Source organism: Artemia sp. Qi Xiang Cuo, chromosome 7 (genome assembly GCF_049724085.1).
Source record: "Artemia sp. Qi Xiang Cuo chromosome 7, ASM4972408v1, whole genome shotgun sequence".
Lineage (NCBI taxonomy): Eukaryota > Metazoa > Arthropoda > Branchiopoda > Anostraca > Artemiidae > Artemia > Artemia sp. Qi Xiang Cuo.
Genome location: NC_142800.1, coordinates 4,925,150 through 4,944,448, shown reverse-complemented (window position 1 = coordinate 4,944,448; position 19,299 = coordinate 4,925,150). Strand labels below are relative to the sequence as shown.

General features: G+C 34.3%; 1 protein-coding gene across 2 annotated transcripts in view; it reads left to right on the top strand.

The window, feature by feature from the left end:
- LOC148949884 (tRNA (guanosine(18)-2'-O)-methyltransferase TARBP1) overlaps window positions 1-19,299 on the top strand; it is a 187,192-nt gene that overhangs the window by 34,855 nt on the left and 133,038 nt on the right. For both annotated transcript variants that reach the window (XM_089091980.1, XM_089091981.1), the window contains exons 3-4: window positions 1,840-2,068; window positions 15,141-15,293. In XM_089091980.1, the coding sequence (XP_088948106.1) occupies window positions 1,840-2,068; window positions 15,141-15,293 (382 nt within the window). The remainder of the gene's footprint in view (window positions 1-1,839; window positions 2,069-15,140; window positions 15,294-19,299) is intronic.

Genomic DNA, 19,299 nt, shown 5'->3' with positions numbered 1-19,299 from the left:
CAAGATATATAAGTTTCAACATTTTTTTTTCAAAATGTTTTATATCCTCTTCCCTCATTCACAGACACAGCTGTGAAATTGATTTATGGCTAAAAAAATTCCTTGTGCCAGCTATTGGTTCTTATTTAGTCAAAAACCCCAAATATATTTTTATTTTTCCACGGGGTTATAAAATTCAGTAACCTATCATTCTGTCCCTTAAAGGTCATTTTGCGAGCCTCAGCGTTTGCTGACCGTCTCAAGGACAAAGAGATCATTAGCGATTTTTTTCCGGTGCCACAAGGAATTCATAAAACTGCCAATTAGTCAAATGATATTTATTATATATTATATATCCTTTAAAGGATATTATATATCCTTTAAAATAAAGGATAATAGAATCTTTTACTACTGGTTAAACAAAGAGCATGAATTTTCTGTATCCAGAGGCTGAGCCGGTGTAGTGTCAAATCTAGATTTTTGTGGTAAGCATTTATGTCATCGAAGATTGTTTTTATATAATTCAATGTTTTGAAAAACCTAGATAATTTGAACCGCCAAAATTTGAAGTATGTATTCGTGTTTAAATGGTGAAGAACTGTTGTGTTATAAGGTGTGAGAATTCTACTGGAAAATATGGCCTCTCATTTCACAGATTTGATAATAAAAAAAGCTGCCAAATATATCAAGTTACGCCTAATACAATTATATTATATATATTTTTTGGAGTCTTTGATGGAAAAAGATTAGATTGTTGCTTTGCTTCACTTGAGTGCATAGCTTCGCTTTGTAAATTAACTAACAAACATCGTCACTCCGAATCCATCTTAAGCTAAAACTACATGTGTGAACCTTCCTAAAAGGCCAGCTGTAGCAAGTTTCTCCTTAGCGAAGCTTTTCTCTGTTAAATGAGTAGTGCTGCCCTCTTTTGCGTTTTATATCTCTTTGCTTCCGCCAAATGGTGTCTATGTACATTAACTTAATTTAGGGTTTAAAGCTGGTAAAGGTTAGCCTTTTTTAGGATTAAGGTTACTTATGGGGTAGAGATCACGTGTGAAATATATAATTTAAAAAGAAATATTCAATTTGAATCCCCATTTAAAACTTACTGAAATGACAATTACTGCTGTTGCAACTTCATCCACCCCCTTAATTTATGTACCTACAGCATGAATAATCCGCTCTGTGTTCATTGTTGGTAAGGTTTTCAGTAAAAGCTGATAGCACCACAAGGAACTTTCAAAGCTGTCAAATTGCTCGACTGATATTTCCTTTGACCTGATTGTTAACCTTTTCGTAGAAGGTATGGTAGAATATTTTCAGGGACTGCCCTTTACTAAACTTAAAAAAAATACTGCTCCATTTAATGAAAAAACAAAATTCACACTTTAATAATGTAAGGTTCAATAACTATGAATTTCTCTATCTCCGGCAGAAACCGGAAGAAATTAAAGGGTTTTTCTAAGAGTTCCAGGAAAGTATGTGTTGGATATAGTTTCCTGTCGTTTATTCTGATCGCTTATCCAAGCTTTCCAAGTTATGGCAAGACCGCCAATTCTGAACAGTTTGACTAAACAAACTAAAAAGTTTACAATGGAGGGGATTGGGCAAATCTTTAAGATACCATATCGCCTTAACTAAATTGTACTCAAATAATTATTAAGATTTAATAATTATAATAATGATAATTATATTTAATTGTTATAACAATAATTGAATAATTATTAAGGTAAATAATTATAATAATAATAATTCGATTTAATTATTATAAAAATAATTAATGATTGTAATAATTTTTGTCTCCTTTCAAGATTCCTTTGCTTTACCCTGTAGAATGCTATCTAATTTGATTTGATCTAGTTCTCATGATGATGATCGGCGACTGAGGGGGAGGATAGTCTCGTTACTTGTATCACTTGATCCTGGCAGTGGCGAGGATACAAAAGTTGCCAAACTGATAGCAAAGGAGCTTCTAGCTATTGATAGACAAGAACTTGAGGGACAAACTCGATACTACAGCAATTCTTTAACACATAGAATCAGGAATCGTGTTTGGCAGGCTCTGTTGCTCCTTATTAAGCTGTGTGAGGTATTTATTTTACTTTTAGCTCAAATTTATTTTGTTTTTTCTTGTTTTTATTTTAATCTTTCATTATTGTTTTCATCACGTTCTTTTTTTATCCGTTTAAAATCTTGCACCTTGGAATACAAGGAATTTCATGAAAATTGCCACCTAACCGTGGTTGTCACCGTGAAACTAACCGTGGTTGCCACCACGGTTAGTTTCAAAAGTATTACAATTGCCCAAATTTGCGTGCTACACAGCGATTCAGTGCTACAGTCAAAAAATTGACTGTAATAATGGCAAAATAGTGCTAAAATAGCACTTTTGTGCTACAGGTGGCAACCCTCAGCGTGCTACAGTGCGATACATAATTAAAAAGTGCTAAAATAGCTAAACGCGTTGATTTTTATTTCCCTCTAGATGGATGGCCAAAAAGGGCTATATTTGGATGGCCAAAGGGCTATGTTTTGAAATCTGTCATCCTTCATCGACAAGACGAGTCCGAGCCACCTCTACCTTTCCCTGATTATAGCCTTAGAAAACAGGAAGAATTTTTTTTCTTACAGTATAAATGGTATAAAGCTATGTCCAGGCAGCCCCTCCTCATATTAAAAAAATATTCTTGAGTAAAAAGCGTTATATGCGACTCTGTTCTAGAATCTAGAACTCTGTCTGAGATCGCAAGTTCAGCCAATTATAAAGCTTCTTTGCTTGCAATATATGTCATCTGGGGTTAAATATGATGTTCACATACATGTCTTAATACTCTTTGATACCCAGACCCATACGGCCGGAAATTCTAAATTCTGGCCGGAAACGTCTAAGTTCCCACTTAGAAGATTAGATATATTCTTGGTTTAAACAACCACTCTGGAATTATCTGCATGTTGTTTTGGTAGATAATATGAATCAGATTATCTATGTAGATAATAGATATTTAGAAAATTATTAACTTTAGCTTTACTTTAACTATTAACTTCACTTATTAGCTTTAACTGTAATTATTAACATTAACTATATAGAAATTATTAACTATGTAGATAATATTGTTAACTACGTACACATTAGCTATGTAGATAATACTATATTAGATAATATTATCATATTATTTATATATGTTATCTAGATAATATGTCTACATATTATCTACAATCTGTAGATAATTCCTCTGGAATTATCTACATACATTTGGAAATCTGTTAATTTGCTAAATTGGAAATTTGGAAATTTGCTTTTCTGTAATTATGTGGTTTTAGGTAGTGGCGAGTGCCAGATAATAAAAACAATAAAATTTCGATGAAAAATAAGCTAAAAATATTCGGCATGAAACAGCTTAAGAGCTTTTAGCTTTTCTTTGAAGATGTAGCTGTTCAATGTAGATGTTAATGTAGATGTTTAATCTACAATAGATTGTCGGTGTGTGCATTTTTACGGACGAAAAGTCTTTTTAACCAATTAATTGTTTTAATAGTTTACATAGTTCGAAGTGGCAACACTGACTAAATCATATAAAATATGGTCAGTCAAACGGCTACACAAAACAATCAGTAGACAATTCCTCTGGAAAACATCTAATATCCTCCTCTGTCTTCCGAAAAAAAGATTAAACTTAGATTTGAAAAATAAAATTATATTAAAATTTTCCTGGAACCTATAAGAAGCCCCTGGGACCCTAGGAATGCCTATGGAATCCCAGAATCGCTTTCCCCGGGATAATTAGAAATCCTAGTCGTTTGGAAATAGAAAAGAGCTCGTCTGTGTTTTTAAAAGTCAAATTCTAACTAGCGGATTTGCCAAATTTTATATCTCTTTGACTTTCGTTAATGAGAAATATTAAAAGAAAAGCCAATGGAAAAGTTTGGGAAGATTTTGAGGTAGATGGACTGTGTATGCATCGATTAATGCTATGTATCTCAACAAATCACATGTATAAAACAAATATGTGCATTTTACTGCTTAATATGGTTGTTGTGTCGATCGTTGACGAATAAAGCAACCCTAGGTTCAAGGCCGTACCAGGGGGGGGGGGGCTAGAGGGTTTGAAACCCCGTCCAAAATTTTTGTCTGACTCGTAAAAACGTAACAAAAATGGATATAAACAAATTTTTAATGAGTTGTTTGAGGGTTTTTGTGTACCCCCCCCACCCCCGAAAAAATTCTTGTGTAAAACTCCCCCCGAAAAAAAAAATCCTCGGCACGGCCCTGCCTAGATCTCTGCTTCTTTTTATTTGTTTCTGCTCAAGATTGGTATACTGTATAGTGAAAGTCTATTACCGAGCGCCCGTCTAAGGCGCTCGGTCATAGGATACTACTAAACTCAGATGTTCTTCTTTTAGATTCATTCGATATATTTTAATTTTTAACAGTCAAGATGTTGAATAATGAAAAGAAGTTAAAAAAGAAGCATAAAATATACTTGCGTTAAAGCAGGCGCTGGCAAACAAGACTATCACATTTTTCATATTTCGGGTACAGCGTTGCCAGTGCGTTGAAGGAAACTGCACAAGTTTTCCGACTAAAATTGTTCCGTAAAAGAATAATTTGCAGCATCTGAACAGTAGGTTCAAGTTTGCCGTAACAAGAAGACAATTCTCGATAAACTAAAACTTGGAACAGATATCTGAGTCAAAAAGAAGCAACTAAAACAAAAATATCCCGGAAAAATTGATTGTACATTTCTAATGTACCGCATTGTACTAGGACCTCTAAATTATACGAAAAAGGGCTGCTGCCTTTATCAATTTTTTCTTTAATACTACTTATGGAAAATGCACGTTGGAGGAAACATTACCGCTTAAAACTACTATGCATAATAACTAACTATGTTTAATGTTAATGCGATAATCATATAAAAATAATAGTAAACTTATCATGGCAATTAATTTAAAATAATAAAAAAGTTAACTTAAAATAATAAAATTGCTCGGTTATTATTAGAATTATTATCTGTCTATTCTTCTAAATTTAAGTATGTGAAGCTTTTTTTTATTCTTTTTCAAAAGTCGTAGAAAAATTCGTACTGTAGTAACGCAAAGTAATTTTGATTTGCATATTATGTGGCAAGTTTCTTTTAGTAAACCGCTTACTCGTCTTAATAGGAGTTAGGTTAATTCAATTATAGGAGTTAGAAGAGGGAGGGGGAAACTGACGAGTTTCTCATTCTTAAGTTACTATGTAACTGTAGTTGCTATGTTTTTCTCCATACATGTAGAAAATGAATCGAGCAGCTTGGGATAAAAACCATAAAAAAAAGAATAAATAATAATAATAATAAAAAATGTGAATTATGTGAAACTTACTGGTTCTTTCACAATATTGAGTAGAACATTCAACACTAGCATAACTTAAGACTTTACCTTACCTTATGTGATCCTACGAAAACAATTTGTTCCGTAACTTAGGCAGTGTCAAGTAGACTTGAGTTCTGCTTAGAATTTTACGTTAGCTAATTTTTCTTATCTATCTATCTAACGCTTAAATTTCATGTTAGGTAAGTTCGCTAATCTTACGCTAGATAATTTGGATATGTTTAAATTTTACGTTAGGTTAGTTAGATAAGCTTAAAATTTAAGTTAGGTAAGTTTATGTTACATTAAGGAAAAGTCAGTTCCCAACAAACTACAACTTTTGGATGAGTAATTACAAATTTTGGATATAAAATAGGGAGCTTTCCATAGAAAGCGTTTCATTTTTGATCAGAACTTGAATATCCATCTCTCTTCTGCGTTTTAATTTTTGAATATTTTGCTTCTGATGAATGTGGTGATTTTAGATGATGATTGTAATGGTTCTACAGATTTTTACGTTAGTCTTGGGTGTAATTTAAAATACAAAACCACTTAGTATAAAAAATTACGTAACTAGTGTGAAAGCTGCTATATTAAAAATTATGGAAACACTTAAAACACTTCAAAATTTTAAGAAGTGTGAAGCTAAGGCTCCTGCAAAACATTTAGTTACACTGCATTAAAGCAGACGCTGCGAACAAGACTTTTGTTTTTTCAGTATGCCTTATTTTTGATAGTTATTATGGTCAAAGACCGTTAAAACTAAAATCGGATACTTGTTATTGCTTGATTCATTTTCAGTTTCAATATTTCTTGCCTCCAGTGTTCACAATTCGAAGCCATTGCCATCATTGGTAGATCCTAGAATTATAAATAATTCTATGTAATTCTATAGAGATATATGTCACTGACCATTTTTTTTATTTTTATTTATTTATTTATTTTATTTTTTAAAATCTATCTTTGCTCGTTTTTTTGCGCTCCAGGCAAAGCCATGTTCTAGAGTCTAGTTTGGAGGTTTGGTTGCAGGATGGCTGCCAGGACATTGTAAAATCTGGGAACATCTATAGTGTATGTACAAAAAGAAACTAGGTCATATGTATATTGTAGGGATAATCTTCTTTATTTTCTACTTCTTTCGGTCACAAGCACGGTGATTGAATATTGATCACAAGCTTCGTGAGGTGATAGAGAAAATAATTAACCCCAACCACTTCTGTAACACGCTTTATTTACTTTTCAATAGATTCAGTATGTGTGTAAGGTTTGGACCCAGAACTAGATCGAACGAAATCCCTGTGGAATCTGATTTGTAGGTGGAGGGAGAAGAGATGGGGTTATCTTTGGCACATAGACCAGAGGGGGTTGTCGGGTGTAACATAAATTCTGAAAATTGAGATTTTTGCCCTACTTTTACCTTTCTTGGTGTCCTGACAGAATTTAACGTCAGTGGGATGAGGGAAGAGTTTCCCTGAATTCTTGCCATCTGGACATCTAACCAAAGAAACTTTGGATTCCAACCGATCTTGGCGGGATGTTAGTACTTGTTTCATAGTGACTCGTTTTGGTAGCCAAAATCGACATGTGTGGTGTTGGGAAGGAAGTTGGGACAAAAAATGCTTCAAGCAAACAAGTTCTGCATTTGAAGCGTCCGTACAGATTCAAGCCCTACAAAGGGAAGGAGCTCCTAAATTCTTGTCATCATGATAAGTATCTAAATCGTATGCGGAAGCTCTATCAAATTTGGCGGAAATTAATACTTAGCTTCTTATTCGTGATATTTCAGGGTCGAAACCCGATCATAACTTTTATGGGAATGGGTAAAGGAGGGCCTGTATTATGTCAATGCAGCAACTACCAGCACCGCTGTCGGGCTTAAGCAGTGGCTGGCTGTGAATTTATATGTTGCATATACTAAGGAACTTGACTCTTCTTGTCTTCTCTGTATGCGTGTCTGTGGGGGGGGGGCCTAAATCCTTTTCATTTCCCCGTTGTTAACAAGAGATTGTCGGATCTCAGCAACACTTGATGAGAGATAACAGCTGTTGTCCTTTTTGGGTGTATTGGCTAGGTAGAAATTTGGGTGTATTTTAGCTGATTCAAAAATGGTAACTATTATTCAAAAAGTCTTTCAGAAAGTCTTTTGTCAGTTATGAAAGTCTTCAAAAGTCTTTTATAATTATGGTTCAAAAAGTCTTAATTATAAAAGTTTGTTGCAAAAACGCATGAATTCGAGAAATGCCCAAAAACTCGTCGAAAATGACGTCGGATCGAAATAAAAAATACACAATTGGAATTATAATTGCCAAAATTTCCATCACTTATAGCTCCCCGCCCTCAACAACAAGGAAAACCACTTTTTTGCATGGGTAGCACTGATGGGTCATGAATTTGTTTTGCCTTTTTTTTTCACTACTAGCGGGGCGCCGGAACATTATAGGGAGCTGTTCAAGGGGTAACTTGAATGGAAATTGCCACATCTATGTGCTTTTCCATTACCAAAATATATTGTTAAAAACAAAATGAAATTTTTGAGAAAAACTATATCTTCATATATTGGATATGATGTCATATTACGCTTAAGGTGTAAGCAAAGATTAAATGAAAGATTACTTTCCTATAATTCCGTGGTACGAAGCGCGATTAACTTCATTATCTTCTGTCAGCTTCGTATTTTCCTAAGTCAGTCGCACCATTTCTTACGCCTAGGTCAGAAAGGATATACATCAGCCCAGCTTTTTAAGAACATAACTCGTTCCTCTGTGAATTATTAAGTTGTAAAAACAACAACTAATTGCTGTCGCAAGATTTAAGTTCACTGTTTTTCCTTAATAAAATAGACACACATTACTCCTTTGTCATTTTTATGTCAGAACTCCTCCCCCCTAACTTCTAAGCTTCTGTTCCTACCTCATACCTTTACTTCCTAATAGATACAAGAAATGTTCGACAGTGAGCTTTGAAATAGGTTATTTTGCTCACCAAGCACATGAAAGATGAACAATCATCAAGCCACTTCCTAGGCCTAAACTTCATCAATCCTGTCGTCCTTGAGCACGGTTCTCTTAGAAGTTTTCCAACATTACAACTCTACTTTCCATACTGTTCAAAACTTCTAATTTTGTGCAAGTTTTCCAATAAAGCAAGAAAAGTGGATCATTCAGAATTGAATAATGACTTCATAGACAGGTGGCACTCCAGGTAAGGGGATGACACTGAACTCTCTTGGATTTAAACGGTTGGATTACGCCGATTTTATTTTTAATTCAGTTTATTTGATGGATAGGCTAGGAAGGAATGGTTTGTTTGAGGAAAAGATTCGAGGTGTTTTGTATATTCTGTTTCCAAAAGGAATACTCATTTTTGTTGTTGTTGTGGGTTATTTGATTAAAATATGGTTCGCAAACTTTTCGCAGAGTCATTTACTAGTATCCTTGGGGAGTGGTTCAAAAGTTTTTGGGTTTTGTGCTAATCATGGGTGTTTTTGAGTGACTCGACTTTGGGTATTTGGTATTAATTCTTCTAATTTTGGTTTTTAATGATTTAAAACCCTGTCCCCCCCTAAATACGGTCTTGCCCACCGATTTATCATTTTTCTTAAATAAGAAATATTTTAAGCTGGTTTCGTTTCTTTTTTTTTTTTTGAGGAAGAGCAACCGCTCTTGACTTTCATAATTTTGTATTTTTATGGCCCTTTGTATTTTTGTGCTATGGTTGCCCAGTTCTATTACCGTTTTTTAAAATGATTTTCTTTAGTATATCTTTGCCTTTATGGTACTATATGACTCATTCTTCAGTTTTCAATGTCATTTTCACTTGATTTGTGAAAATTCACTCCAATTTTGCCCTTCCCCTCGTCTCCCTCCCATTATTCACCTTTTAACTTGGGGTTTTTATTGTTTTTTTTTTCACGTTGACTCCCCGCTTTGTTTTGCTCCTCCTAAAATATTCGCTTGTTTTTTAGTATTTTCGTTTGTTCTTAAAAAAACAAAAAACATTCGGTCTTTTTTTTCTTTCTATCAATTTTTATCTGCTAGAAAGGCTGTTAAAAGCACATTGTAGCTCGTGAAAGTCTTACGCCCCGAGATTAAAGGTCATATTTAAATGCCTTTTTCGAAAATAAGTTGTTGTGTTTTTCTTCCAGACCTCCACTCAGCGGACCATTTGAGGCGGTGTATAATAAACCGTATTAGAGATTTACCACTTGCGCCGGAAATAGAGACTGTTTCCAGACTTAATAAGGACTGTTTCCTATTAGTACTTACTAATATTTTTATTATTCAGATTTGTATTGTCTTTTTAATATTTTTAAAATAAATGGTAACTTTTTATGATTGATATATATTAATGATATTACCAATGATTTATTAATAGTGACTATTTCTTATGAAATCTTGATATTGGGAAAGGATGCTATAGTTTGGTAGAGGTTTACAAGATTTTTTACTTTTACCAGTCGAGTTGTCGTTGAAAAAGTCAAATATTGTCGGTCGATTTTATGCAATTGTATATTTTCAGCAAAAGCGCATTATAATTATTTAAATATTATTGGAGGTTTAAACACCCTAAACCACTCCCCCCTCTGGATACGGCCTTGCCCATCAATTTATAATTTTTTAAATGAGAAATATTTTAAGCTGATTTCGTTTCTCTTTTTTATTTTAAGAACAACCAATCTTGACTTTCATTAAATAAAAAAAAAAAAGTTGAGGTGGCTAGGGCACGTTGTGCGGATGAATGATGACAGATTGCCGAAGATTGTTTTTGTCGGCCAACCATCTAGACCTAAACGTAAATGAGGTCGCCCTCGTATTGGATAGGAGGACGGAATAAAGAAAGATATAAAGGAAATTGAAGCTTCTTGGGCGGTTGACAACAGGGAGGCTTTGGATAGATTTGAGTGGAGAAGGAGCGTGCGTAGCTGTGTTGGCCTCAGGTGGCTTGGTGCTGCGGTGAGTTGTTAGTAGTAGCAGTCGTAGCAGTAGTAGTAGTAATTATTTTTTTAACTGAAAGTAAGGAGCGACATTAAAATTTAAAACGAACAGAAATTATTCCGTATATGAAAGGGGCTTTCCCCTCCTCAACGCCTCGCTCTTTACGGTAAAGTTTTTTATTGTTTTAAAAAATAAAGTTGTGGTAAAGAGTCAAAATTTAGCGCAACGCGCGCGGCGGTGAGGAGGGGACAGCCCCTTTCATATACGGAATAATTTCTGTTCGTTTTAAGTTTTAATGTCGCTCCTTACTTTCAGTTGAAAAAACTTGTTTTTTTTATTTTATTTCTGAACTTTTTTGAATTATGTAGCTTTGATTTTGGCCCACCGTATATGAATAATTAAAACGAAATATGCATTTAAATTTTACTTTTTTTTGCTACGAAAATTTGGTCTGACGTAACTTACGAATTAACTTACGTAACGAACTTCTATATTCATTTTTTTTTATTACGTATATTAGGGAGTTCACCCCCTAGTCAATACCTCGCTCTTTACGCTTAAGTTCGAATTTTGTTCAAATCACAAACCTCTTAATTACAACGGCCGGTTAATTAGAATAAATAGCTCTTTTGAAAGTGCTAAAAAAAACTTTAGCGGAAAGAGCGACGTATTGACGAGGGGGCGAACCCCCTCATTTATTTAATAATTTCTGTTCGTTTTAAGTTTTAATGATGTTTCCTTACTTTCAGTTGAAAAAACTTGTTTTTTATTTAATTTCTGATCGTTTTTCAAATAATGCTGGGAAATCCGGCGCCCCCTTCATAGAAATGTCCCTTCCCCCAAGGAAACATCCTCCATGGAAAGATCACCCCCCGTAACCCCCTCCTCCGAACCCCCCCCCCCCCACACCAGAAAATACCCTCCCGAAAACGTCTGTATGCTTCCCATTAACCAATACTATATGTAAACAATGGGCAAAGTTCATAACTTGCAGCCCCTCCCTTGCGAACTGTGGGGGGTTAAGTCATCCTTAAAGACACATTTATTAGATTTTCGACCATGCTGAACAAAATGGCTATCTCAAAATTTTGATTGGGGGACTTTGGGAAGAAAAAGAGCGTGGGAGGGGGCCAAGTTGCCCTCCAATTTTTTGGTAACTTGAAAAGGGCACTAGAACTTTTAAATTCCGTTCGAATTACCCCTCTCACGATATTCTAGGACTACTGGATCGATACGATCACTCCTGGGGAAAAAAACAGAAAAAAAACAAATAAACACGCATCCGTGATCTTTCTTCTGGCAAAAAATACAAGTTTCGTCATTTTTGCAGATAGGAGCTTGAAATTTCTATAGTAGGTTTCTCTGATACGCTGAATCAGATGGTGCGATTTTAATCAAAGTTCTATGACTTTTAGGGCTGTTTCCTCCTTTTTTTTCGAAAATAAGCCACATTTTCTCAGGCGCGTAACTTTTGATGGGTAAGACTAAAATTAAGGAAACTTTTATATTTGAAATCAACATAAAAATCTGATTCTTTTGATATATCGATTGGTATCAAAACTCCGTTTTTTAGAGTTTCGGCTACTATTGAGCCGGGTCGCTCCTTACTTACAGATCGATACCGCGAATTGTTTGATAATTTTGTATTTTTGCGACCCTTTGTGTATTTTTATTTTATGTATTTTTTGTGCTACTGTGGCCCAGTTCTATTGCCGTTTTTTAAATTCCTTAAAGTGAGGGTTGATAAAGTTTCATGATGCTTTCACCTGACTAAATTTCCGCGTAAATTCTGCCCTGTAGCTAGGCATATATAGCTAGGCATATCATAATTTTAAAATAAGAAATATTTTAAGCTGATTTCGTTTCTTCTTTTTTTTATTCGAGGTAGAGCAACCAATCTTGACTTTCATAATTTTGTAGTTTTGTGGCCCTTCGTATTTGTCTGCTATTGTGGCCCAGTTCTATTACCGTTTTTTAAATCTCCTAAAGTAAGGGTTGATGAAATTTGATGGTGCTTCTACCTGACTAAAATTCCGCGTAAATTCTGCCCTGTAGCTAGGCATATATGCATGGTATTAACGGTTGAAAGCAAAATGTGGAATGTATTTTAAATCTGTAGCAAATGTTGCATGTGTTCCAATAAGCTTCCTTTACAGCCAAGGGTTAATAATATTTAAGTATTAAAGATGGGGGATTGGTTGAGCTAAGCAGGACTGGGAAGAGATTTTTGTGTAATCCACTTTGATATTAGCATTAGACAGCTGCCGAATTAGGTAGTCTCATGAATATTTTCAACTATTGGAACAACTTTTAAATAAATACATTCTGCTCAAGGAGTTTTTTAAGTATACAAATTTGTACAAAAAAATGCTTCTTCTTACTTACAATACACTTCTTACTTACAGTACAAATTTGTACAAAAAAATACTTCTTCTTACTTACCCCTATATCCAGATGATAAAAGTGTAGGCTCGTAAAGTCTTTCCCTTTACGCCATTTAGTTTGGACTCGAAACTTTTTGCATTTCTAGCCTAAATTTCTGATGTAAGCAGATTGGATCCTATCTTTTTTTCTTCTTTTTTTATTGGATCAAAATATCAGACAGAACATTTTTAAAATGAGTCAGGCTTTAAGAAGGCGAGGACTGCTTTACGTTTTCTTAGACTTACAGCGTGATTGAAATTGTTAGGTCATTTTGGATTCTTTTAACGTATAAATATCTGGTAACGTACACTGTATGACCCCAGCGAATAAGCTTTATTTACAAGTCAATAACTTAAGGACTGGGCACATGTAGCTGATTTCGGGAACTGATTTCCATATCAGCACCGATTTTAAAAGAAATCGGCGTTGATTTGAGTTTGAAAATTTTTCTAGTTTTCGGCGCCGATTTACAAAATCAGCGCTGATTTTCATCATGATCATCATAAAAAATAGGGATACAAATAAATAGTCAGCCAGAGATGTATGTGGTGAAAGACCCCGCTACTGAGCTGAGAAACAAACCGAGAACTAAGCTGAGATCAATGAAGCAACTATTAATGAACTCCAGTTGACTATTTGTGTCCATGATTTTTTGTTTTGAAAATTTTGCGCAATAATTTTTTCTTTCAACAAGTTTTTCTTACCGCTATCGTTTGTCCACTGATGCTGAAATCGGTTCCCGAAATCAGCTTCGTGTGCCGAGCCCTTTAATACAGGAAATGTTAGATTTTTTCTGCAGTCTATCCAAATATTTAAATGGTTCAATAAAACTTGAGTTTCCACAGAAAGAGAAAATAGGCAAAGTCTATTTGTAAAAGCAAAGTTAGAAATCGACTGAACTAAAGTCTATTTCATGCTTTGACACTTGCTGTAGAGAAAGCTGAAGATCTTCCATGAAGCAGGGTTAATTCAGGGGATGGCTGTAGAAGTTGTTAAAGCTTAAAATTAATATTCCGTAAGTTAAGATGAAAGATTTCCATGGTCTTTGACTTTCTGCCAGACTCTTAAGGAAATTACTTTCATTTTATGACAATCAAGTTCCTTTTAATAGCTTTCTGGGAATAATATATGGCACTAACTGAATATTTAAGGTAGATTCTCCTATTTCCAGCCAAATGTAACTGGAAAATTTTCCACTTCTCTCTAAGCCAAATTTAAATTTCCTTTCCTGGCTCGCTGGCAGTAATTTTTTTGGGGAGGAGGATGACTTAAAAATTCCCAGAAATAGGCAAATTGTATCAACATATTGTATGGATCACAGAATACCCTCCCCCCTAATACAATGAGTTCATACCCGGTCTTCTCAATCAGGCTTTTTTTTAATAGGTTTCTAGGAATTGGAATAGGTGGTAATAAGATATACAAATAAAATGTTGCATTTTCCAATTCTTATCTCTTTTACTGCTGATGACGGTCACTGCATATGTGACCGAAATATCTGGTATTTTTGTGAATTTCTATCACTGCTATCATCATCATTGTCTATTAAAAGGATTTTATCCCTATTTGAACTTTTATTTATCTCTTATCTATCTTTTACTGTCCTTTCCAGGCAAATTCGTGAGAATTTATTCGTTAGAGGAGAGCTACTTAAAAAGTATCAAACACTACAAAGCTCACACCGTGCACCAAAAATCAACTAGGAATTGTGCTATAGTATGTAAGAAAATATAGATAAAGTCTCTAAAGGGTATGGACTTGACTTTCCCCCTTTACACCCTGTTTGTATCCCCGGTTCTCCTACCGAGCTGCATTTACTGAAATGGAAGATGGCAGGTCTTCTCATGATTAATCAGGAATTTTGATACACTTTTATATCACTGATTATGTTTAACTTTTAACGAATATTCTCAAGCTCTAATCCTGCTAGAAAAAAAACTTTTGAAACGCTCTAAATCATAGATCCGTCTTTTTTTTACACTGGACTTCTCAGACCTTTCGTCCCCCTTCTTCTCTTGATAGAATTGAAATTTTCTTCCCATTTTTGATCAACATAATACTATACGACACCTGGCAACCACACTTTTTTTTACATATATATTTTTTTTATCATCATAGCCTATAAGTACCATGCAGTACTCGGAAAGAAAACAGTTTTTGACAACGAGCGAAATAAAGCATATCTGAGGCGCCTGGTGTTCGACGAACAAACTACTTTTGGTTATTATCTGACGTCTTGAAATTGTAATCAACATGTTAAAAAGCCGAAATCTACCACATGACTTCAGATGGTAATTTTTGGTAATTGGTAATTTATTGCTGGTAAAGAATAATCATTTTTGAAGAACAAGATAGTCATGGTGTGATTTGTTATACGACTGTTTTGAACCAGGGTAGAGGTTTGCTTTGCTCATATATTTGACCAAAATTGTTCTAGGATTAAAATTATAGGACTTGGAAGAGGAAATCTTGGAAATAACGGTCAGTCAATTGGTTTCAGAAAATCCACAGCCAAGTGTTAGACTCCTTCAAGAATGGGTATGTGTCTTGATAGCTCTTAGTAAGCCTCAGCTTGAAGAAAAACTTTGGAATGCTGAACGCCAGGTATTTTTAATTATAGGTCGTTAAGCTATAAAACTAACCCAGATTTTTGCTTGAAGATAAATTTGGCCGGGTTTTTAGAACTTGTTCGGAGAATTGACTGATCTGCTTACAATATATATTTACTGCTAGCTACATCCTCCCCCTGGCTTGGGTGGGACTGACTTTTTTTAGTCCTTACTTTCGATCAATTGAGGAGAAAAACACCACTGGGCCGATAATTTTATCTTTGACAACTTGCAAACAAAAGTGAAAAAAGAGGTAAAGACACCGAATATTTCTGTTTTTAACTTTGAGATTTTCTTGAACGAGCTAGATGGCGCTGGTCATTGTATCAAATAGTTCATGGTAACGAATTGTACGTAAGGAGTGACTTGAGCAAATTTTATAAGCATACGTTTATATTTGACAAGGCCAATTAATAGGCAAGTGCCGGAAACTAGCCCTAGACAATGCTATAACAATAATCAACAATACGAAAGCAGTAACTGGTAAAAAGATGGAAAAACTACTATGAACAATATAAAATTCTATAAATTATCATTATCCCTTCATATTAATGCGAAAAAAGCATTTTAAAAAAAGTGTTAAAGAAAACCATGTTAATACCTAAAGCAAGCAGAAATAAAGTCATAAAATAAATGAAACTTAGTAGAAAGAAATTTCTATAAATGTATAAATGAAACACAAAACGAATATAAATTAAGATAAATCACCACACTAAACATAGATATAACAAATGCTGGTATAGATGAATAAATAAATCGTAAAACGTACAAAAATTTAAATGGATAATCAAGTCAACATACAAATCAAGTTAAACCTAATTCGAACAGTAAATAAGAATAAGAATAGAGATACAGATAAAACAAAAATACAGAATAAAACAGAATAAAAACAGAAATAAGAATAAAGTTATCGCCTCCATAAACCCTCTAAGGGTGGAAACGTCATTTTCACTATACTAAAAACGATTTATGTTTTGAGAAGTGTGTTATTCATTTTTCAGAACATCTACAACACAACAACAAAATAATATTTTAAGGCTAATTGAGGTTTACAAGTCAGAGCTGCTGCATAAAAGAATGTCCCCTCCCTCTAAAACTCCCTAAATGGCTTGGATTTCACTAACAGTTTAACGGTGTGATTTTTGGGCCTAAAAAACATAAAAACAATCACGATAAAAATGATAAATCATGATAGAGTTTTAGGTATTTGATGGGCCATATACATTTTTGAGCGAACTAAATTTCGTTTCTCAATTTTTTTTTCTTTTGCAGTGGGGTCCCCGTAGCCCAAGGACTTAAAGACATAAGTTTCAAGCCGATAAAAAAAAATGTTTGCCCTATTGGTTGTCCAAAAATAAAACATGTCCAAAAACTAAATTTATATTTGTACATTAGGATCTCCTTGGCCCAATAGGTTCTCGTGTTATAAAAAAGACCTCTTTATAAAAAACCTCTTTGTAAAAAATACTATTCCACCTCTTATGGCCAAATCGTCTTCTGAAATCAGATCTCAATAGTACAAGAACTTTAGGATACAACATCCGAGCTGATCAGATAAAAAAAAAGAATTTTGACCTGTTTTCCAGCCTTTTTTTTCGCTCAACAGCCTCCTCTTGGCCCAAAGATTTTAAGCTAATACTCTAATACTCTACTGTAATACTCTGATACTAAACTAATACTCTAAACTAAAACTTTACATTAATATCTAAACTAATACTCTAAACTAAAACTCTAAACTAATACTCTAATCTAAACTTCTAAACTAAAACTCTAAACTAAAACTCTAAACTAAAATTCTAAACTAAAACTCTAAACTAAAACTGTAAACTAAAATTCTAAAGTAAAACTCTAAACTAATACTCTAAACTAAAACTCTAAATTAAAACTCAATACAATTGCTTGTTTCCATCTTATTTCTGAAAATAATAGAGCCAATAAGTTTTTCGTGGAATTTTAGGCCCTACTAACACCTTCATGTTCCAATCAAAACCGTTTTCCGGTCCAATATCTGAGGGGCCATGTTAACAACTTTTTTTTCGCACAATAGTTTCCTCTTGGCCCAAAGATTTTAAGGCTGTAAGTTTCAATGGTAGAGCCAATAAGTTTTTCGCGCTATTTAAGGCCCCCCTATCACCCTCCCGTCCGAATAAAATATGTGTGCCTCTTATCCCAGGGAATGATCCCTGAAAGTTTTGGGCCAATCAGACACCAAAGATTAAACATGCCCCTGTTTCTGACTGCAAAGCCCAAACCTATATTCAAACAAATTTTGTAATTTACGACCCATGTCCCAAGAGTTTTGGGGCCATGTCATCGCCAGAGAAATATTTATTTGATTTTTTGACGATTTGAACAAACTATTTATTTCAAAATTTTTATCCAATATCATGGATGGTTACTCTGGCTCGGGTAGCAAAAAAGAGCACCGAGTGGAAGGCGGCTGACCCTCTTATCATTTTGAACCCTTTAAAATGGTACAAGAACTTTAATTTTCCAATCGAATGAGCCCCCTCCAAATTTCCTATGACCGCCTTTTCGTACGAAATGGCCGGGGCAAAAAATAACTGAAAATTTAAACACTTGGAAGACTCATGGCTCTTTACTACTAGCAACAGTTTCTCTTTGTTGCGCTGTACCCCAATATCCTTGAACTGGGTTCTAGTTATCCTTGTGAATAGTTTTTTTTTTCTATAGGAACACATCTTTGGTAATCGTACCCCTATTTTGATAAATATGTGCTTTAGGCTTGGTACAGTCGGCATTTATCTTTGACGTCAAAACCTATTTTATTATACATTCAGGACTACTATATTCTTTGTCTGCTTTTATAGATTACCTCTACGTTTGTTGATTGTCTCTAAAATTTCTAGGCTATTTTTTCTCTGTCATGAGGGGGCTATAAACTATGCTTTTAGCAATCGTAGAAGAAGCAGGGGACAAGAGCGGAACAGAATTGACATCCCTCTTTAAAGTAGATTGATGTTCCGACTACATAACAAGATACTGTCTTCTATCAATTTGCTTGCTTGACTGCTCGCATTGAGCAGTTTAGATTACATTAGGTACATATAGAGTTTGGGTGGTTTGATGTATTGCTTCTTTTTTGGATGTGTATGTATGTAGGCTAGAAAATTTGTGTAATTCCTGGCCTTAGGTTCAAAGATGACGACTAGATTGGGGAAGAATGTGATTAGAAGGAAAAAATCCCTTTAAAATTCTCAAAAAAAATTACTAGACTAGATAAATAAGTTGTAAATCTGTAAATGTATAGTAACTTAATTTATTATCAAACAGTTCATGGTAACAAATTTTAAGTAAGGAGCGACTCAGCTCAATAGTAACCGAGGCTCTAAAAAACAATTTTGGTATCAATAGATACATCAAAAGAATTGGCTTTTTGTTATGCTGATTCCAAATATATAAGATTCACTAAGTTTAGTGTTACCCATCCAGAGCTACGCGGCTGATAAAAAAAGTCTGACTTTTGAAAAAAGGGGAAAAAAAAACAAAGTCAAAAAATCTTAATGATTGTTGAATTAATTGCATACCCTCTTAAGTAGAGCATTCAGTCATTTATGACACTTTAATCCTTATATTGAAGTATATCTTGGCTCAATTTTACAACAAACAGTCATATGACACTTTAATCCTTATATTGAAGTATTCCCCTCCTTCAGCCCCCACTTCCCACTAAAGATTGACTTTTTGTACCCAGTGATTTAAAAAGACTTTAAGTACAAGGGTAATTTGAATCAGATAAGAGGATTATTTTTCTCGATGCCTCAAGCTTGTTCGTATGTAAAGAGCGGGGGTTAAAGAGGGGTCTGGCCCTCTCATACTAAAATTCATATATATTTTACGTTTTAATGTTGCTGTTTACTTTTATTTGAGGAAACTTATAATTTTTTTCATTTTATCTAGAGTAATAAGAGACTTTCTAATTGTTTTTTTTATCGTTTCCACCAGGCGTTTATAGATTTAAGGAAATCGCTAAATCCTGT